General features: G+C 36.6%; 1 protein-coding gene across 1 annotated transcript in view; it reads right to left on the reverse strand.

Moving 5' to 3' along the window:
• The window catches only part of RIMS1 (regulating synaptic membrane exocytosis 1), a 481,216-nt gene that overhangs the window by 313,800 nt on the left and 144,105 nt on the right, over positions 1 to 23,311 (reverse strand). Inside the window, exon 3 of the mRNA XM_008568517.1 lies at positions 6,784 to 6,852. Coding sequence (XP_008566739.1) covers positions 6,784 to 6,852 — 69 coding nt within the window. The remainder of the gene's footprint in view (positions 1 to 6,783; positions 6,853 to 23,311) is intronic.

Here is a 23,311-nt window from a genome sequence, read left to right on the forward strand (position 1 = left end):
TTTTTTTTTTTTTTTTTTTTTTTGTCTTTTGTCTTTTTCCGTGTCCGGCAACGGATCACAACCCTCAGTGTTGCCCCCGTACCGGACCGGGGACCGGCAACGGGATCGCAACATAGCTCCAATGTGCCAAGGATCTACCTGGAAAGCAGTGAAGAAAATTAAAGAAGCCAAATATTTTCATCTTGGCTATCTACAGATTTAAAGAGAACATTGAAACCTATAAATATGTTAGATAATAATGAATCATTTATGACTCTTGTGTATCTCTCAACTGCACCTAAATATCTCAAGAAAGGAGGTTGTCTAAATTCTTAGTGTAATCTGAGTTTCTCCATACTCTTCACCTGCATATATGAGGGTACTTCAAAAAGTTCGTGGAAAAATAAAATTAGAAGATAATACAAATCTTTCCATGAACTTTTTGGAGACTTCTCATGTGTATAACCACCCTAGAGAATGAGTTGAATGGAATGGAAAAGTCGCTTGTACATGTTTGTAATCTTGGGGTATTTCCACACAATATAAATTCAATTAGATTATCAGTATCCAACATTCCCTTTCCTCAGCCTCCCATATTTCTCTCTCAACATCATTTCTGATTCCTGTTCAGCAAATGATTATTTACCAGCCATTATAAATGTAGCATGTCTGATTAAAAACATAGTTTGTAGGCTCAGATAGCCTGAATTTGAATCTCAGCTCCACCATGTGCTATGTGGTTGAGGGCAGGTAACAGAACCTCTCTGTTCCTTATGAAAACTCTTATCTATAAAACAGAGATAATAATGGAATCTTTCTCACCAGGTTACTATGAGCATTAATTGAGATAATACAGGTAAAATCTTTGGTACAGTACTTCACATTAGGTAAGGGATCAATAATGTTTCCTGTTATTCTGATTATTTTTTATTATTTTTACATGTACTTAGAATTCCATGTGTCTCTTGTCTCCTTTTCTTTAGGAGGAGAGGAAGAAACAATTAATAAACAAAAAGATTAAAATTTCTAAAAAATAATAATACAAACAGTAGACACTTTAAAAATTTTAATACAAATTTTTTTTTGACAAATGTTTTTCAATTTCTATTAGTAAAATTGGGCATCATTAGTTAATCTATCATATACCTCTTCAATAGATCTCAATGGGATATTATGATTAACATTTCATGAAATAATCCCTTCTCCAATTTACTGGTAATCCTGAGTAAAGATGAGAAACAAGCTTCAGCAAGAGTTTGGTACTCATTAGGCCACACAAAATCACTCTCAGGTTTGGCTTTGGTGTAAGACCTGCTCAGCTTCATATGGCTCTCTCTCATCCATGTTAATCCACAGACGACTTCCCCGGACCTTTCACCAGGGCATGTTCTCTAAGCACAGATAATTGATAACTGAACATATCACCATAATTCAGATTAACAATATAAACAGATATTTTAAACAGGACTTCAAATAAATACCTTCATACCATTGCTTTCTCCTATTAACTGAAAATGAGTAATGATATTTTTTTAAAGAGGTGACTGTAGTATTAGATGACATATACCATGCCTATGTTACAGAAAATATATGTCTACAAAAGGCATACACCAGCACAAAGAGGAACATAACGCAGGCATTGAATGTCCAAACCACGTTCCCAAACCAAATTCATCTTTTGAACTTTCTTTCAAACAGAACCTCACACCTGTATTTATACAAGACACTCGTAGGTGGTCCGTCAGAGCCCAGGCTGCCCTGATCACATCTTAAACCACTCTCGGATGCTGAAAGAAAAGGTCAAATTCATCTTTTGAACTTTCTTTCAAACAGAACCTCACACCTGTATTTATACAAGACACTTGTAGGTGGTCCGTCAGAGCCCAGGCTGCCCTGATCACATCTTAAACCACTCTCGGATGCTGAAAGAAAAGGGTTTTTTTAAACTTCATCATGACAGGGATGAAAAACAAAGTCTAGCTCCTTTATTTGCCAGATAAAGCCCAGAGAGGTTAAATCACTTGATCAAGATGACATACCTAGCCCTGACAGGACCACGCTGTCATAGCCTTGCATTCACAGCTTCCTATCAAGTGGGCTCGTCTCTTTTCCTTCATATAAACAAACCAACTTCCTTCCTTCCTTGCTTCTTTGCTTCCTTCCTCACTCTTACTCTTTCTCTCTCCTTTTCTCTCTCTCCCTTCCTTCCTCTCTCCCTCCCTGCATGCCCCTCTCTCTTTCCATCTCTCCACCTTACTTTCTTCTTTCAGCGAACTTACCAACCTCTTCTTACATTCCCAGAACCATTTCCTGGCTACAGTGGTGACAAGACAAACACCTGGGGAGCCCTTGCTCTCTCAGTTTTCCACCTAGAGAGTAGTAGGAACATTTAACAGGATACTTAAAAGAGTGTGATATGTGCCATCAAGGGGCACTACAGGGTCCCTAATGAAGCAAGCAAGAAAAAGAGACAGAAAGAAATGTAAGGTGGTCACATGGGAGAAAACCCCATGTAGACATCTGCTTGATGAATGAATAGTAAAAAACTAAGAGAAGAAAATGAGGAAGAGAGTGTCCTGAGGAGAGGAACCAGCCTGTGCAAGGGCCAAGAATGGAAAGAAACCCAGGATGGCCAAGCTGGAGTCAAAGATGGTGGGAGTTTTTCCTCAGGATGAATTATCCCTTGAGTCTCATCCATACCCAATTGAGAGGAAATTTAGATGAGATTTTGGGGTTAGAGTTGGTGCTGAAATGGGTGAAGACTTTTGGAGTTGCTGGGATAGAGTGAATGTATTTTGCATGGAAGAAGGACATGAATTTTGCGGAGCCAGAAAGCAGAGTGTTATGGGATAAATTTTGCCCCTTAAAAATCTGTATGCTGAAGTCCTAACTCCAGTACCTCAAAATGTGACCATATTTGGAGACAGGGTTTTTACAGAGGTAAGTAAATTAAAATGAAGTCATTAGGTTGGCCTCTAATCCAATTTGACTCCTAAGAAGAGATTAGGACACAACACTTAAAAGAGGTAAAGAGGGAGATGATGTGAGGAGAGAGGGAGGGACTATGGAGCGATTACTCCATAATCTTTATGGAGTAATCAAGTTAAAATTAGATCATTAGAGTGAGCCCTAATTCATTATGACTTATAAAAAGGGGGAATCTGGCCACAGAGACAGACATGTACAAAGGGAAGATAACATGAGACACAGAACCAAACTGATGCATCTACCAGCTAAGCAGCCCCCGAGGCCACCAGAAGCATGGAAAGTGGCACGGTACAGTCCTTTCCCTAGCACCTTCAAAAGAAGCCTGTCCCCACCAGCATCTTAATTTCTGTCTTTGGCCTCCAGCACTGTGCCACAATAAACTTCTGTTGCTTAAGCCATCCAGTTTTTGGTACGTTGTTAAGGCAGCCCTAGGAAACCAATATACCTGTCTTCTCGCTTTAGCATTCCCCTACTGGTGGCTTCATTACTCTCAAATAAACTATTTGTGCTAGAATTTTTATCTCAGGGTCTTCTTAACTAAAATGCATTTTTGTAGATTTTGAGATCTTTCAGGACAAATATTGAACATTCTGCTGTTTCTAGTCCTTCTGATAACTAGCAAACTATTTGCCATGTAGTCAGTACTTAACAAAGGTTTGGAAAGGAAGAAGGAGGGAGAAAAGGAAAAGGCTGTTAGGATCTGAGTAGTTTGTTGCATGTAAACACAAATAAATGAAAAAAATTGTCTAGACCAAATGCGTGTGACCACTATTTAGAAGACTAGTTGATAGCTGTGTCACAAGAACGGAATAGTTGTACTCAGTTGCTTCATTACTCCTTGTCTTCTTTTAATAAAATAAAATATATTAAGAAATGAACAGAAAAAAACTGAGTCTGTTGAAAATTCTCTGGACAGTTTCAAAGTACCCTATTAGATACCACGTTGTAGGCTGCTCCTCCCTTGCAAGAGTCCACGGAGAGATTTAAAGTGCCAACATAAAATTGTTTCTTCTCTTCTTCAAGTAAAGGTCAAGCTCAAGCTATCCCTATAGCTCTTGCTGACATAGCTGTGCTGAGTAATTACATTTATGCATATTGCGATGAATATATTTATGGGAATACAATTGTTTCTGTCTTTAAAAACAATTAAAGATTCCCGCTAGGGGGAAAATAAAAATGTTAGTGTATGGTAAATCTTTTCTAGAATTACTGGTAACAGATTTAAAATATTAAAAGAAAAAATACTTCTACTTGAACTTCATGAACGTGTAAATTGACCAGCTTCGGCAGCACTTTTCATTTTGCAGTCAACTGTGCTCTCTGAGAGGCTCAACCAGGCTGAAAGGGAAACTAGAAGAAGGCCCAGGAGCAAAGGGCAGCCACCATGCCTCTCCCTCCACCACCACCTTATCTAAACCCAGATATGGGCTTTGGAAGAAAGAGAAGCAGTCAGAAAAGGACCAGAAGTCAGAAATGCGGTAATGCACAGCAACCAAGTGAGACCTTACCATATGAGACAAACCAGAGCGGCCTACCAGCAGACACAAAAGAGGCTGTCAACCCATACTTTATATGCAACATATTCTAAATGTAAGCACACGCTTCTGAGTTAGTAGCAGTGAGCAATGACTAGCCTAATAAACTTTGTAACCTAAAGAAGTACTTTAAACATTTTGTTGTAAAATCTTTAAAGACTTTTATGAGCAACAATATTCCCAGTCAAGCTTCACATTTAACTCTGTTAAACTAAAATTTAACACCACATTATAGTTTTGAAGTATCAGTTTTTTAACAATTTGTGTGTGATACTATTATAATTTCAATAAAGATATATCACAGGTATTCCAATATTCCTTCTGAATTATTTTAATAGGTGAGAGCTATTAAGAACCAAGGTATATCATCGTAATTACAGATAAAAAAAGATGATTAAACAGGAAGGTCAAATATTTGATTACACAAAAGACTCCAGAGTTTCAAATAATCACATACTTCATAAAAATCAATATTTTAAATACACACATCTATCCTCTACCTAATTAAAAAGCAAATATAAATATCAACATCTGTGTCTCAGAAGACTTTAGTCACATAAAGTATATTGGAACAAAAAAGAAATTTTTCTTACTCAATAAATAATTATTGAGTGGCAGATAAGTATAAAGACTTGTGCCAAGTATACGTGGGATTCAAACTGGACAAGATTTAGGCCCTACCCAGTAGTTGAGATAAGCCTTGGTCACACATAATTTCAACATAAAGGCATATATACTCAGTCATTTGAAAGTCAGACAGATCAGTTTTATGAGTCCAGAGGCAGAGGAGGAAAGAATCCCTACCATCTTTGCTGTTCAGGGAAGATATAAATGAGATTCGACCTTTTATCTGGACCTAAAACAAGGGCTTTGCTATCTATACATGTATATAGATGGGAAGGAATTAAGAGGGAGAAGAAAAAAGCATTAGACAGTGAATGCACAAACTGAGATTAAGTGACGTACCCACTTGACAAGAACAATGGTGCCTCGTGGTGGATAATAGAAAATAAGGTAGGAAAAACCAGGCAGAGGCCAGAGTGGGAAGGCCTTGTAGACCAGGTTATAGTCAATGAGGAACTGTGGAAAGTTCACAGAAGTGGGGATAGGGCACGTTTACCGTGATACACGTGGAAGATAATCTGAAGGAATAGTAAGGGTCTAGATCAGGAGCTGCAAACTCAAGTGCTTCTCAAGGCCAGGAAGATACTGTGAAAAACAGCCTTACTGAAGATCTACTCATTTCTATCTAGCCCATGCAAAATTTGGCAGGTCCAATTCTGCCAAATATTCCAGTTATTACAAAAAAAGCTGCAAATCCATACTTTAATGTAAACTTTTCTAATTCATAAACATCAAGTAATTTAAAAGGAACTTTTTATTGATTGTTTCATTGATTGATTGATTAATGATTAAAAGCTGAATTCAGTTCATGGGCTGCCAGTTTTCAACAGGATCACCACCAATAAGTACTTTAGCATGATGATTTCAGCATAAATTAATAAGGCCTCGATTTGGATAGTCTCATTATTGTATGTTTAATCATTCTTTCTTATAGCTTAATCAATCAACAAATTAGCTTATAATATATAGGAGTTAAGTGTAAACCAATATGATTTAGAAGGTATTTATACCTGGTAGAAGCATGTCACAGTTATATAAAATTATAAAATATACAGTTTTCACTAAAAAAAATCTAATGGAACCACATCACAGTTATATATAATTTATTTACCATATACACTGCTCCCAATGAAACCATGAATTAAAAATTAGAATAATAATAATAATAATAAAAGAATAGTAATACTTTTTTCTAAGAATAAAGTATGGTTAATAGGTGTGTAGTTCTGAATGAAGTTTCCTTTTACTATCACTATTAATATACTAAAATGATTGATTAAATTAATAGCTTTATTTAAATCCTTTAAACAGTCAGGAGGCTGTTTTTTTCCCACAGCTAATTTTGATAATACAAATATTTTCAATATTTATATAGATAAAGAGGTCAACTGCTATTAGTTTAATAAATATTTTCAGACCAAGGTCACTGTTTCCATAGACTATGTGAAGCAGAATGATCTTCCTGGAACTCTATGTTTATGTTAAGCTTTTTATAGGGTATTCTTATAGAATTAGGGATGCCTTTGGCAAGAAATAAGGTGAAGGAGGACTTCTCCAAACGGATGCACAGTTCTGTTGTCAATAGTCCAAGAAAGAGGTCTTTGGGGAGGAACGAGAACCTGGAAGAAGAGACCAAAGCAGGAAGGAGAGGAAACACCAGTTTCTCTCTGGGCTTCCCTCTTCTCTGCCTGGATTTCTAGTAGTACAAACACATCTGAAAGTGCTCCTGCAAGGCATGGGAGGAACAAAAGGGGCTCATTCAAGAGGACAAACGTGGAGAACCTGGCAGGCAGCTCAGTCCCGGAGGGACTTCCAAAGTGGAGATGGGTAAACTCTATTCTGTAAACCAGGTAATCAGGACACTTATCACTTCTCATGTATTATCCATCTGTAATTTCTGAGGCTTTTGTAAAATTTTGTTTAAATGATAAAGATGGAGGTCAGATCTAAAGATAAGACTCATGCAGGAAAGTCTGTTGTTGCAATGCCTCTCTGAGGGTTTAAATGGTATGAGTGAGAAATTCCAAAAAGGAAGGTGACTCCTGGGAATAATGGTCAAGGTCAGAAAGTCATGCTATGAAGCCTTTTCTCTTTATAAATTTTACAAGAACATCATCAGACTTTTTTATTTTTAGGAGGACTAGTATGTTTCCCCAACAACTTAGCATCCAACTTCAGGGGAATCAAATAAGTACCTCATGAATCCATGAGATTGTTGAAAATATTTCATTTTCTAGGCACCCTTGCAACTGTGTCTATACTAAGCAGACAAGCCTCTGCAAGGGTAAAAATGCAAGTGTGGTCCTCAATGGCCACAATAAACTGCTCTTGTCACTGGTGTCTAAAACAAATGACTACCTTTATCTAAGGTTGCCATGTTCCCAGTTTACCTGGGACTGTCTCTGTTGATGATTCTTCTCCAGAGTGTACCAGTTTGGACAGTAAATTATAGAATCACAGACCCTTTAACTAATAGACATGGTCATCTCTGTGACACCACATGTCAAAGAGCCTGAGCCCAAATTTACTGAATCCAAACACGTCTGATGACGCTCCTCCAGCTAGATAGTATTTGGAGCAATCGTCTTGGCATGATAGTGTCCATTCTCCTATATTTGACTTGTATTTTGGTTATATGGTTAGAGATGCAGAAAGCAGTGAATTCAGACCATGTTGTCTCAGCACCAAATAAACTCCATCAGTTTCAAGGGCTACACCTGAATTTGTATGATTGAAAATATCTTCTTAAGTATAGCTTTAGAAAAATATGTGAAGATTACTTTGCATGCATTTGTTATTGTTAGAAGAGGTAAATGTAGGTTACAAATTGTGTTTTCTTTGTTTGGGCTGCCATGAAACTGAGAATAATTTTAGAATTGAGTTGTACAAATCAGCTTTTCTCAGGTATATACTTTAATATTTACTCTGTATAGTTCAGATAATCTATTTACCTATTTATCCTTAATTTTCTTATTTTCTGTTATGTTTAACTTAACTTCAACTCCTTTTGTAAATGTAAAAATGCTAAATAAATATTAAAATTAATTAAAATAACCTCCCATTCTAAAAATAATTATCATTTGTGATTAGAAGACAAATGTTAGAACTCATAAGGTGGGCATGGTAGAATTAAGTAAGCACGGTCAGTCAGACTTTAGAGTTTACAATCTACAGTCTTCACAGTCCACCATGCTTATCCTCCACAGAAATGTAAATGATGAATGTTTTCTAATTTCAATAGATGAAGAAGAGTGAAAACAGGAGACCAATGGGTATTTAACCCAAGAAGTGAGCTTGTGGGTACAAAAAGGCAGAAGTGAAAATTTCCAGGGTTCCCTTGGGTACTCTAGTCCCTACTTTTCACTGTAACTCTGTTCCTTCTACATCCTTACCCCTGGAATTCTGAAAGATAACCTAGTATCACTTAAGTAACCCAGATTGGGAATGCTGGAAACTTTCTTTTTCTTTATTATGGAAAACATGCTACTACACACATGGGCTACTGAGGCAGCAGGTTCTTAACTGGTCACCCAGCAAGCTAGAGGATCTCCACATGGTTCTAATGTTATGAGGATCACACTGTCATCTTGAGGGAAATAGAACCAAAATTTCATTTGAGAAAATGTAGCTATTTTGTAGAGGAATTTGACACAGTTTCAGCCACTTGAAACAACTTTGTGTACCACTATCTTACCAATAAATAGCTTTAGAAATCTGGAATATATACTATAGATTGTGACATTTTAGCAAAGCATAATATATCATGAAGAGTACACAAAAATTATTCATTTTCACCTTGCTTGTATTTACCACTAATACATAAGCATCATTTTTGTAAACTTCTATGGTCATCTAATAAATCTACTGTTGATCACCACTGGTGCACTAGATTGAAAACAGCTAAATGGCCACTACATTACACAATACTTTGTAAAATTAAACATTTCTGTGGTTAATTAGACCATAGAGAATGAATAAACTAATTATAATTTGATTCTATAAGCTTTTTATTTAAACAGAAAATAAATTTAAATTTTCTGGGATCTTATCACCCCTGGGGTCAGTGACTGTTACCGTCTTGTAGCTGACACCATGTTGTAATGAGGCTTCACGGCATTATGACTTGGAATTCTCACTGTCATAGGAGTGTTCACAGTTTTGTCCTCTACAGTGCACAGCCTCAGGTCTCAGGATCCTGCTTACACAAACAATGACCAGGCCATCATATCTTACCAGCCTTGAAAGGCAGTGGTTAGGAGTACTGCCTTTGTCACCAGACGACCCAGGTTTAAATTCTAGCTCTGCCACTTTCTAGCTGCATGACCTTGGACAAGTTACTCAACTTTTTGGGGCCTCAGTTTCAAATGAGTTGGAATAGTACCTTAAAACACATAGCAAGCTTTGAATATCACAGATGGATGACGTCAAGTTCTTCCTTCTCTCCCCACCCGTCACAAAACAGAACACGGTTATTGCAAAGATGATGCCTTGAAAAAAGAAAGGTTGAGAAACGTTGAGAAAAGGAACCTAAAATCTCCAGGGCCAAGTTTAAAGCAGGTCCTATTCTTCATACCATCACAGGCAAAGAAGCTAACCCAGTTTCTGGAGTCAGATAATGAAGAAGGCGGGGGCAAAAGGGAGGTATGTTTTGGGGACAGTATTGAGTTGACACAGTGGTGGTTCTCTCTTCACCCTCCTTTCCTTTTCACATTCCCTTTCTACAAGATGAGTGAGGCTGATAATTCCGTCCACCCACATGGGGACTGGTGATTTCCTCTTATTTCCAAAGTGTACATGATGCCACTGGAGCTGAGAAAGGGGACGTAGAAAGAGTGCCGACAGACAGTATTCCCACCGTTTGGAAAGGAAAGGCAGCTAGAAGGAGGATAAAACAGGCTTTCCTGGATGTCCTGCACTGGAGTGCTGTACAGGTGCAGGTTCCCATAGAGCCTTCTGAAAGCGTGCCATAGAAGCCCTGTGAACAGGCCAGCGTTTGGACACTCACCCCACAAAGGGAACAGAGGGCTGGTGAGTGTGAGTCAGAGTAGCACTGATGACTCACTGAGGGAGGTCAGACACCTGAATGCCACATGAGGGTGGTCTTTCTTCTCTCACACCTCCCAGCCCGGAGGCCAAGCAGGGAGGAGGGAGGCGAGGCTGTGAGAGCAGACCATGTCCCACACCCCAAAGCCACGCCCTCCACTGCAGGTCTGGCCACCGGGCCCTGTCCTGAGAGGGGTGGATAGCAATATGTGGAAGGAAAGAATTTAGAGTCAAATGTAAGATTGAAATATTAAAGAGGATGGAAAACTCACTCCTAACACCAGTTTATTCTTACTAAGTGAAGTGACTGAAAAGTGACAGAATTGGATCAAGATGGCTTTAAGAGAGATGGAGCCACAGCAGGAGAGTCTTGCTGAGCCTGAAGGAGGCAGCTTTTACTGAAAACACAGGAATAATTTGATGTCTAGTCCTCCTGAGCTGAGATTTCTCAATCAAAACAGTTTCTTAAAAAACAGATATTATAATCTCTGAAACATTTAACTCACACTGCACAAAACTGTGCTCAGGATTTGTCTCTCGGAAGAACCATGGGAAGTTTGCAAACTCTATCCGTATTTAACTTTTTAGCCTCTTATAAGTAATTTCCCTTTACCACAGCTGATTCTCTAAGTTTTGGGAAGGAGAGTTGTTGGATTCTCTTTAATTTCTCTGAGGGTGCCTTTTGTGTGGATTCTTCAATTTGTACTTAAAAAGGTAACTTGGCTCAAATAACAAGATAATTGTCACAAGAGTAATATATATCTACACACTATGCATGGAGTATAAGTTTGTATCTATGTTTTAAATAAGTGCTTTCTCTGAAAAAAAAAAGAAATCTGTAGAAGTACTAGAATAAACTGCTAAAAGTAGACAGCAAGGTTCAATAATGAAAGCTCTAAGAACTTACAAACTTACATTTTCCTTAATTATCCTTTAATATTTCCTTTGACATTAGCCTTAATATGTCTCCCCAAACAAAGGCCATATGTCTGCAGAGCAGAAATTCTACCCAAAGTCCTTTTCGGTTTTGGTAATGAGCCAAGAACATAGTTTTGTTTTGTTTTTTATATGTTTGCTGACCTACTGTACCTCAGTATCATGCAAACCAAAGCAATTTGGGGGACTGTTTTCTCCTTGCTGTTTAAATGAAGCAATGACACTTATTCCTCGCACTTGCTGACTTTCTGGTACTACACTTTACATTATTAGAATGCCCACTGTCTTACTACTGTTGAACTTGATTGTATAAAAAATAAAGTTCAATTAAAGGCTGCAACCTGTGATTCTTCTGTAATAAAAAGTCCTCAGTCCTTTCTGCCCTTGTGCCAAAATTCAGAGGTGGTGAGTTCGCGGTTACAGGCTCCAAACTCCTAAGGCTGTTTCCTACTGGGTCAGCAAACACATAAGGAGAAAAAAATTGTTCCACCCAGAGCAAGACAGCAGCTTCCTGAATCTTGTTTCCTTTGTGGGCGCAGACGGCCAGGATTTGAATACTCTTGTTCATTTGATCCCTTCTCTTGGTTCTGGATCCCTGTACTTGGCCCTTGATCTTGCTCTCTGGCACCGAGTCCTCCAGAACCTTCAGTGGCAGCCTGGGCTATGCTGAGCCCACCCCTGTGGCCCTGCTTCAAGCCATGCCCTGGGTCAGTGAAAAAGCAGCACTCCATCTGCTCCTCTACGTCCAGGCTCCCATGTTGGCCCAGTCTCTGCCCACAGCCCTGCATTTTCTTCCTTGTCTCACCTGCCAACACCCTGGATCCCCCCTACCAGGAGGGCAGGATGGTGACAGCAGGTCAAGGGCTAAAAGCCAATACAAGTCGGGGCTTATTCAGACTGCAGTTGGTCCCTTCCTCAAATACTTGAACTCCACTGAGATTCAAGGAGTTTCATCTCAGGTATGAGTCATAAATTTGCTCTCTATTCTCAATCTATTTCTCATGATTAAAGTTTTAAAGGTAAGAAAATAACTTTGATACGATAATAACCTTTTTCGTGAACATTTTTACATTTAATCCTATTTCCCAGCAGGCTGTTGACAACACTTCATCCTCCGGGCCCAGCTCCTTTGTTAAGGGACTACTGCCCACTGCTGTAAATGCAGGCCCGTTCTTTCTCCGACTTTTTTCCCCCCTATTTTGTTTTCCACGTTCTATAGACATAACCAAATAAAATCTATCATGTAAGTCTTGAGAAAGCCACATTTAGGCCACATTTTGCTGAAAGTCCCTGATGAATGAAAAAGCATTAACTGTCAACTTTAACAGACAGTATGCTGCGGTCTCCATGCTCAGGGGAATGCTATGGCACTAGGCAGAAATGAGCAGGGCTGTGATGGCCCCAGCAAAGGCTGAGCCTTGAGAGGAAAGAAAGCACTCAGACACCAGTGGAGCCGGTTATTTAAAAATGGCTCATTGGAAAATCCTTTCACTTTTGAGCTCCATTGTCCGCCTACTTAAAAACATCACCATACCTAACACCATGCATACAATTTTGCCAGTGTAGATGGATCATCACAGTTTGGGTGTCTGACAAATATGTTATTTTAACCAAAGGGCAACAGACAAAAGCTTAACGGACCATCTTTCCCTAACCTCGAGTATCAAAAGACACATCCTGAGATAACAATTCAGGTTACGTTCAAGTTCAACATAAAGATATATAATTTCTTTCTTTCTTGGAATCTCTTTGATCCAAACAATATATTTTTAAAAAGGAGTATAATTTCATTAATGTAATAGAGTGATATTTCAGTAATATAGACTTTACATAACTCTTCACTTCAAACTAAGAATTCCTTATTAGTTTAAGTCTGAATTTTACCCTAATGCAAAAGAATATTAAAAGATTTCAGGAGTAATGCAAACATTTTTTTTAAAGACTGTTTTTAATTAAAGGAATATACTACATTACCTACAATACTTCATTTCTCCTCCCTATTTTCCTGGTTTCTGAAACTAGAATTTGTATCACTGATACCATAATACAAATCAATTTTTTCTTCAGCCTGTGTTTTTCTATTTTACCCCCAATTTCCTAGCGCCTCACAACTGACTGACTAGTATTTGAAAAGAGAATTTTATGAAACAGAAAATTTAATGAAGTTTCTATTTTAAACTTTGAGGTGGCTTCTTCATGTTCTCTCCAGACCCTTTCAACCAAGCAAAAGCCTGAGATGATTAGCAGCATAGAAGGTGGGAGAGGGAGTTGTCTGTCCACAGTGCCCTGAATAATACTTCAGAGGCCTTCATAGCATCTGTGAATCATGGCTGTCATAGAAGACCCACTGTCTTCAAAGTGATAAAGGTATCACTAACAATCAAAAATATCATTCTGTTCTACAAAAGGAGGCAGAGCTGAAGTAATTCTAGTAGTTCTTTTTCGGGTAGATATATTGCCGTGGGTCCTCTGGATGCTGCTTGGTAACTGCAACCAAGAATCAAAACATTCCTGTCAGAACTACCCTCCGTTTTTTAACAATAAATAATAGTTATAATTTATAATGATTAGAATAGTTATAATTTTAACTGCCACTTTAGAGTCTCCACAGTGCACTAACTGGTTAACTTCCCTTAAGACATATAGGTCAATTCTGCTTTCAAGAACGGAATTTGACTCTGAGGCCTGGAGCAAGGGGTTAGAATTCAAGCTGACCAGGATGAGTATAAGTCTGCAGTAAGTTAAAGCAGCTGTATTAAATAAAAATGGCAAAAATCCAGATCAAGACACAATGTGTTTTCTAAGTAATTTCATGTTTTTATAGTGTTGCTTTTCTCTTCTTCTTTTTTAAAATAGATGCTTATATCTCTAGCATTCTAATTTTACTTCTGAAAAGCAGGTTCATCATTTCCATCAAGGCAAGCAAAACTCTAATTTACAAATGACATCTAGTGTGTTTATGCATGATTCCACTGGTGAAGTCTTTCACACTCACTGTTACAGGCATGGCTACAATCCCATTACCATCTGGTTTCATCCCTACCACTGTCCTCCCTACTTCCTCCTTTCCAACTATGCTGGCCCCCTTGCTATTCCTAGTACTCACTTGAAATGTCCTTGCCTCAGGGATCTGCACTTGCTGTTCTAGCTGCCCGAAACCCTCTTCTACATACCTATTTGGCTCATTCTCTTATCCTCTTCAAGTCTTTGCTCAAATGTTACTTTCTCATTAAGGCTTGTCCCAACACCCTATTTGAATACATAAACGCAAGCACATCCTCCCCTTTGGGACTCCTGATCCCAATTCCCTGCTCCTTTCCTGGACTTTGCTCAAATGTTACTTTCTCATTAAGGCTTGTCCCAACACCCTATTTGAATACATAAACACAAGCACATCCTCCCCTTTGGGACTCCTGATCCCAATTCCCTGCTCCTTTCCTGGACATTTATCACCTAATATTAATGTGTGATTTGTTTTTATTTTCTGTACTTTTTTCTGTTTATTTTCCAATAGATTGCAAGTTCCATGAGGGAGGGATTTTTGTTTGTTTTGTTCAAGTCTGTGTCCCAAACACCTAGAAAAGTGTCACTCACTCAACAAATAATTGTTCAATGGATAAGTTACTCTGCTAATAGTAGCAATGGGTTTGAATTCACCACTACTTGCCTACTAGTTGGGATAATGGAAATTGGAAGCAAATCAAAATTAATTGCCTAATAAACCCAAAGATTTTGGCTAATAGTCCTAAGTAGTATTCAACTGATTTATTCAGTCATAAACCACATAAAGAGCACAGAATCAATAAAGACATCCTGAATAGGAAGATGATATCAACATCCCAACAATGTAATTAATACTAACTTGTTTCTTTTAGAAGCCTAGTGTAAGTTTTGTCAAAACAAAAATTTCAGTCTGTTCCTCCTCTAATCTATTCCCTTACACATTGCCAACTAGGCCAAAATAGCTGTGCAGACTAGCCCCCACAGCTTATAGATCTAGTAGGTAAATATTTTGAAAGCTGATTTTGTGTGTGTGTATGTTTGTGTGTGTGTGTGTGTGTGTGTGTTGTTATTCCATTAGATTCCTTTCTTTCATATATTATGCTCACATTTTAAAATTTGTGATTACAAGGTGTTTTGTTCAGGCAGATTATTAAACTGCTTAAGGCTAATGAAAATTAATATAAGGTAGCTCAGCAATGTTTAATGTCATCATCATTTCTAGAATTACTCCAGCACAGACTCCCTCCTCTGCAGTATTTAACAGCCTTCAAAGAAATTGTGAAACTGAAAATTCCATGGTTTGCATTTAGATTTAATTTGGAATTGTTGAGTGTCACAATAGTGCTTCTCAGAAATAAAGCTCTAGTAAATAGTTATATCTGATGAGCTTATTCAAAGAATCTCAAAACTGCAACAGGGAGCACAAATAGAAAATCAATTCCTGCAATGGGGAAGGTCACACAAAAAAGCAATGAGCAGCTAAAACTAGAAACCTGGAGTTGCTTTATAAAATTTCTACTATTTCTTAACACAGGTCACAGTAAATTATAAAACATTTCATTTTAGGCTATATAAAAAAACAGATGCTTTTGGCAACTGCATGTAATAATCTTCCTGCAATAAACAAAGGTATTTGAATAACTCAATAAATAGTATTTACTTCCCTGAACCATTTGACTTCAAAATTTATTTCCTAAATATAAAGCAGAAAGCAGTCTTTTGGGTACTTTATTTGTATTATCTCAGTTTTTTAAATATCTTTTTCATGCAAAGACTCAAGTCACAGGAGGACAGCAGAACACTATAGCTTAGAGTTAAAGAACAGAGAAGTATAAATATAGTAGCAGAAAATGCTAAAATGGTCTGAAATACATATTTTATGTGGTCTATTGGCCTAAAACAATGTTTATGACAAATATTCTACAAAAGTAAAATATGTCCCCTCAGAATTTCGTGTTTGCAAAGATAAAATCTAAAATTTCTCAATATGAATTTTCAAAGGCATAATTTGCCACCCGTGTAAGACCCTAATTTATAGCAAATAACTTTGCCTTGTTCTATAAAAACAATAGGGACCATTGAATAGGATTCCCCTTAGTCTTCTGTCTTGTTTGTGAATGAATTCATCCCTGTCCTCGTCCTACTCTATAGCCTCAGTAGGTAATGCCTGTCATCTAATTAAGGCTAATCCCTCTAAATGAGCTTAGATCTGGGCCCCTACCACATTCTCAGAAATCCTAGCTCATCAGCCATCCTCCTTCTTTGTTTTTTCAAACTTCTGCAGGACCGTTGACTCTAGCATCAAACATGGTCAAGGTTCTTCCATGCAAACACCCTCCTCCGACAATAAACCCTCCACCCTATCGAATTCTCGACTTACTCCCTGTTTCACACACAAAGAAAGATGGAGATGAGCATCAGGCAGCACTTTCCAAACAGACCTAATAGTTGTGTAAACACAGAATTGGAAACTAACATTAATTCTCACCCAGGCTGATCCCAGGAGTTCAGCAACTTCCTGAGAGTTCAAAAGAGATACATGACCACTGAATCAGCCACTATTGGTCCAATAACTAAACCACTTATCTGTGGACCAGAATGTCTCATTTTGCTTCCAGATTAGTAGTGGCTGTTTTTTGTGAAAAGAAAATTATGTCTTTAAAATGATTCCAAAGACACACACACTATAAAGGAAAATGTCTATTATCCAAACATTAAAAATAAATGTATTTCAAAAATATCAAAACTGAATTTGAAACAAAATTAAATCAAAGAGATTTTATTAAAACAACAACAACAACAATAACAAAAACCCTTAATAAATAATACAAAGACCCAGATGGGGGAGAGGGAGAACAAAGAATGTGGATGGAAATTCCGAAATGGAAACATTGCGAGTGGCCAATAAACATATGGAAAATATTCATATTTATTAGTAGTGAAAGAAATTCAAATAAAAACAACAGAAAAGAACCACTTGTTACCTACAAAGGTAAAAAAGATTTAAACATACAATGTCCTATGAAGCTGTGGAAATAGTCTCTCTCATATACATGAAAATTGGCACAGACTTTCAGGTGGACACTTGTCAATGCTTTAATGTTTTACAATTTATTGGAATTTATTTTAACAAAATAGCACTGTGGGCTGGCCCGGTGGTGCACTGCTACAGTGCGCTGCTTGGGAAGCGCGGCGGCGCTCCCGCTGAGGGTTCGGATCCCACATACAGACCGGTTCCCACTCACTGGCTGAGCGAGGCGTGGGAGCAACACCGAGGGTTGCGATCCCATTGCCGGTCCCGGTCCGGTACGGGCGCGACACTGAGGGTTGCGGTCCGTTGCCGGACATGAAAAAAGACAAAAAAATAAATAAATAAATAGCACTGTAGCTTATTTTATAATTGTGAAATACTGAATGTATTTTAAATAGCTTACAGCATATTTTGTCCATAAGATAAAATATTATGAATTTCCCATGCCATTAAAGTTAAATAAAAATTATTTTCCTCAGATCTTAGCACTTTAAATTTTAAGGTTATGAATATTCTTTGAGAATCTCCCAAAGGGAGCTAGAGTTCTGTCTTTTCTGTTTTTTTTAGGTCAGGTTGATAGAATGAAATGTAATGTAATACAGTTTATCATTTTTTAGTGTAGAATTTAATGCATTTTTACAATCAAGATATAGAACATTATCACAATCTTTACAAGTACCCTTATGACCCTTTGCAGTCAATCCCCTCTCTCTCTTTCCCAGACTCCATCAAAAGTTACCACTGTTTTCTGACCTTATCATTTTTGCCATTTTCTAGAATTTCATATGAATAGAATCCTACAGAATGTAGTCTTTTGAGTCTGGCTTCTTTTACTTAGCATCATATTTTTGACATCCATCCATGTTGTTGTATGTACCAGTAGTTTGTTCCTTTTTATTGCTGAGTAGTAGTTCATTTTATGGATATACTACAATTTGTTTATTCACTCACAGCTGACAGACATTTGAGTTGTTTCTAGAATTTGGCTATTACAAATAAAATTGTTAGGAACATTTGCATGTAGGTCTTTGTGTGGGTTTTTATTTCTCCTGGATAAATATTTAAGGGTTTGATTTCTGGGTAGTATATTAAGTACGTATTTAACTTAACAAGAAATTGCCAAACTGTTTTTCAATGTGGCTTGCCATTTTACGTTCCCATCACCAACGTATATGAGTTCCAATTGCACCAAGTCTTTGTCCATACTCTTTATTGTCTGCTTTTTAAATTTCAGCCACTTTAGTTGGTATGAAGGTATATCACTGTGGTTTGTATTTGCATTTTCCTGATGACTAAAGATGCTGCACATATTTTCATGTGCTTATTTGCCATTATCTTCTTTCCTCTGTTCAAAGACCAAAACAGAATAGAAGTGTCCACAGAACAATGCATTGTCTATTTTAGAGGGTTGTTTACCTTCTCACCATTTAGTTATTTTTGGTGTGTATTTTTATTAGAAATGTGCTTTACAATTTTTTTCTACAAGTCTGTGATTTGAAGTTATTTTCTGAACAGTGTCTTTCAAAGAACAGTTTTAATTTTGATGGGATCCCATTGACCAATTTTTTCCTTTCATGTGCTACACTTTTGTGTCTATTCCAAGAAATCTTTGCCTAATAAAAAGTAAAAAATATTTCCTTCTATTTTTTCTTCTAATAATTTTCTAGTTTTAGCTTTTCCACTTAGGTTCATAATCCATTTTGTGTTCATTTCTGTGCATTATGTGAAGTAAAGGTGTAAATTCTTTTTGATTTATATATGAATATCCAGTTGTTTCAGCACTATTTGTTGAATTTCTTTGACACCTTTGTAAAGTTTTTTATACTAATTTAATAACAAAACTATTTTTGAGCATTTGTTAATATTTCATAGAAATATGAGTGCAGGCCATTTTTGGTAAATGATTTTATAAAAGATTATTTAATACTATATTAAAATGTTAATGACACATTGTTAAAGGAAAATAAAGCTGGAAAAGCAAAAGGATATGTAGACAGATGGAGTATATGTGCCAAAATATACACACAGAGGTTATTAGGATTGGTCATATTATGGGTAATTGTAATTTTAATTTTCTTTTATATGTTAAGTTGAACTTTCCTTTATTAATATACATATAAACTACAATACAAATTTTGAAATTTTATTCATTACAATTTTTGATTTAATACTTCCTCAGAGTTACATCTCTATTTAAGCTATAAGTAGAAGGAATAGTTTCATCAGTGAATACAGTTAGGATGTAGTAAGTCAGACAGAAAAGGGAAAAAGTTCCACTTCATAGTACCTTACCATTTGCTAAAAGCAACAGCAGATTCTATTTGACCATTTCATGCTGAAATATTCTCAAAGGAACAGACTCATAATTTTAAAGTTAAACCAAATGTTCCCAATAGAACACATCCTTTAAAAGAAAAGAAGAAAGTCACTGAATGATTTAGGCATAAAATGTCATCGTGCAGTCACACCCTGTTTTAATGTCGATCTAGTTTTTACCTCCTCCCTTCGCACTCACACAGGTCATCAGGAACTTTCTGTTAGTACCATATAGTAGACACAAAACATCAAAGGATAATGGTTAGAATTTTTTAAAGGTTTTTTCCTAAATTTTAAGATCTCTAGAAGGATAAAAATGGCAGCTACTAGCACCTTTTATAAAATCACTTCCTTTTCCCTCTCTTCTATTATGAGAGAGAGTTTTGGCAGGACGGAACTTGCCTTTTCAGGAATGTCTCCTGTGCATTCACAGTGCCAGTGATGTAAGTCCTCTTGCAAGTGTGTGCGCGTGTGTTCTATGACTATGGCATTACACACCACAGATCCTAAGATAAATTCAAACATGGCGAAAATTATAATTAGTACCAAGTGGGTGTAGTGTAAGAGCTAAAAAAGCGAAGTAGAAGTTGAAATTCATATTCATATCCGATTCAGGTGTTGTCTGAAGCTAGCTCTCGGGTGATTTCTGATTGTTAAAATTATATTTCTTTTGAGTATTTTGAATATTAAAGGAATATTGCTTCTTCTACTTACTAATCTCACAGAATAACATTTTGACCAAGCATTTTGGGTGGTCATTTTATATCTTACTCAAGTAACTCTTGGATAAATCCTGAGAATGCACTTCTAAGTATTTTACTATGTTCTGTATTTTAAGAGCCTTTATAATGTGAAAGACTTTATAATTTCATTAGGAATATTCCTAGAGACAGACTAGATTAGACTGATATTATTTGTAATCCCTAAGTACAGTATGTCAACCTCAACAGAAGAAAAAGGAAGAAAAAGAATGCAGCATTCAGGGAAAGCACAGAAGTGTTTCTATAGCATTGTTAGTAATTTGGAAAAATTGTAGATACCATAAGTGTCTGTTCATACATAATTACTGAAATAAATTATGGCACATCTATATAATGAAATATTCTCCAAATATTAAATATAATGTGGTAAGAATATTTATTGACATAAAATGTGTTATGGATAAGATTTGATTATATGTAAATAGCAAGATTAGGAGTAATTTTTTATAATTTTCTTTTACTTATCTAGAGCTTAAAAAAAAAAGTCCTTGCATGTAACATAAGTAGAAACCCATGGAAATCTTAAGGCACAACGATTGCAATGATACTTCTGTAAAAATATGTTGCTATAGTCTTTCTCCATAAGAGGGCAGCTCCTGATTAGCAGGGTTTCTTGTCTAAACTGTGGGGAATGTGCAGCAGAGACCTCTTTAGATTATTTTCATACTCTTTAGTTTATATAGTATCTGATCTGGGTTGATAAGGTGAGAATTTAGTAAATTTCTGATGAAACTAATGACAAAATCATACATGTTTCCTTCTTAAAATATGCTTATTTAGAAAAGATGTGTTCATGACCAAGAAATATTTAACTATAGGAAGACAAATATATTATAAAGCATGACTTGGGCTTCCCAGCTACAAGTGCTGTAACTAAAATTTTCCTATCATGGGTAGTATTAGGAATAACATAATGGTTTAGAGCTGAACTTTGGGGTTAAGTAAGTCTTGGTAATCCTTACTCTACCATTTATCGATTTTGTTTATTTGGGCAAATTATTTAATCTTGTTAAGTCTCAGTTTTCTTATCTGTTAAATAGTGATGATTAAAGTACCTACCCTCTGGGGCTGTCGTGAAGACGAAATGGTGAAACACACGGAAGATGTGTGTTTGGTGCCTGCATAGTCCTCAGCGTGTGTTCAGTACGTAATAAATGAACAAAAATGTTAGGAATCCACACTCCCTGATAATTCACGCATTTATGATAGTTATTTTTTGTCCAATGAATACTTGGATGTGTGAAGGGGTAACTGCTTTTGGTGGGGGGCATGTCTTATTAGATGAGAAACAGCAATAATAGCAACAATATATTTAAAAAGTGTTAGTAAAACAGACATCACACACATATAAAGTTTCATCAAGCCATAAAGTTGAGCTACCACCTGACAAAGAATTGGATCTCATTTCTCTGACTTTTTAATAGATAAGCATTCTCCCTTCATTTTACGTCATTAAGATAAAATCCATTAATTTTGATACCATTTGGAATATACATCCAGATGGCTTTTTAGAATTTTACATTACACTACTTTCTTATAAAGCCATATAACTTCTCAAAACCTCTCTGAATTATCCAGACATAAAAACAAGCCTAGGAAGATTTGTTGGCATCCGTACATAAAAAAAGGGAGTTAATGTAAAAGTTACAAAACGGCATTGATTGACTTTGGCGGCTGTAGTCATATTTCTCTGCATGGGCTAGAATGCATTGCTCTGTCTTGTCAGTAAGTATGATTCCAATCAGACAGACAGACAGGAAGAACAAACCACAGTTTGTTGTTTTTTCAAATTTTAAAAATTATGTGCATAAAGCCCATCTGGAGCTAAAGCATGTGCTGAGGTGCACACACACACATGCACATATGTGTACACAAAAGTATCTAAGCAAGAAGTCAGTCAGTATATTCCAGAAAAGTGTATTAGAGATCAATCCATATTGTCTATAAGATGAACAGGACAATGAAGAGGCACCTAAAATGATCATCAGATAACAAATAGGCTTTAGGGGTGGGTAGGGAAGAGTTAAGAGGTGTTCTTTAAAAAATTAATATTATTATTAATGAAACAAATCCTATCTTTTCAACACATAAAAGGATTTTCTAACATTAAAGGTAAAATTTAGATTAATAATCTGGGAGAATTATGAGCAAGCAAAAGTAAGGTGAAACAATAAAATGATATTTTACTTAACAATCCACTACATATTAAATTCATTTTAGCTTCCCAATGTTTTATAAATGGTGTATAGCACTGATGCTATTTTACATGGTAGATTCTGTAGCTTGCTGAGACATCTCATCTCAAAAATACCTACATACTTGATAAAATAGCAATGATAAGGGCTGACCTCGTGGCGCACTGGGGAGAGTGCGGCGCTCGGAGCGCAGCGGCGCTCCTGCCGCAGGTTCGGATCCTACATAGGGATGGCCAGTGTGCTCACTGGCTGAGCGCGGTGCATCCGGTCACAAAAAAGACAAAAAAATAAAAAATAAATAAAAAATAAATAGTAATGATAATATATGAAAGAGTTCAGACATCATTTTCAAAATGTTATCTATGTCCTTCAAATATACTAGCCAAAAGCCCTAAATTCTAGTTCAAAAAAATTGTCTAACTGATTCCATGCTTAACTCTAAAGGCTACACTACGGTTTCTCATCTATAAAATGTAGGTATTGGCCTGGAAGCTAGGATTCAAAATCTAGACAGGCATTTCTAAACATCATATTATTGTCATGTTGTCAAGGAAAGCCTGTGACTACTATTTATTAAGTCCTGTTATTGCTCTCACTTATCTCCAAATAACAGATGGGTGGGAACTGTAATGGGACACCAGGGTCTATCTTCACTAATCTTCCAACAGAATAATCATGCAAAAGGGAAAACAAGGTATGAGAAAAGAATTCAAATTATAGAACTGTAGATATAACCTAGTTCTACTCTTAATTGTGCAAATGAAAAAACTAGTCCATAGGTACTAAGCACCTTTTAACCTATTTCATGAAGACTGTCAGTAGCAAATACAAAATACTATTTTTTTTTTTTTTTTTTTTTCCGTGTCCGGCAACGGATCGCAACCCTCAGTGTTGCCCCCG

Source organism: Galeopterus variegatus, unplaced genomic scaffold, assembly GCF_000696425.1.
Source record: "Galeopterus variegatus unplaced genomic scaffold, G_variegatus-3.0.2 Scaffold419, whole genome shotgun sequence".
NCBI lineage: Eukaryota > Metazoa > Chordata > Mammalia > Dermoptera > Cynocephalidae > Galeopterus > Galeopterus variegatus.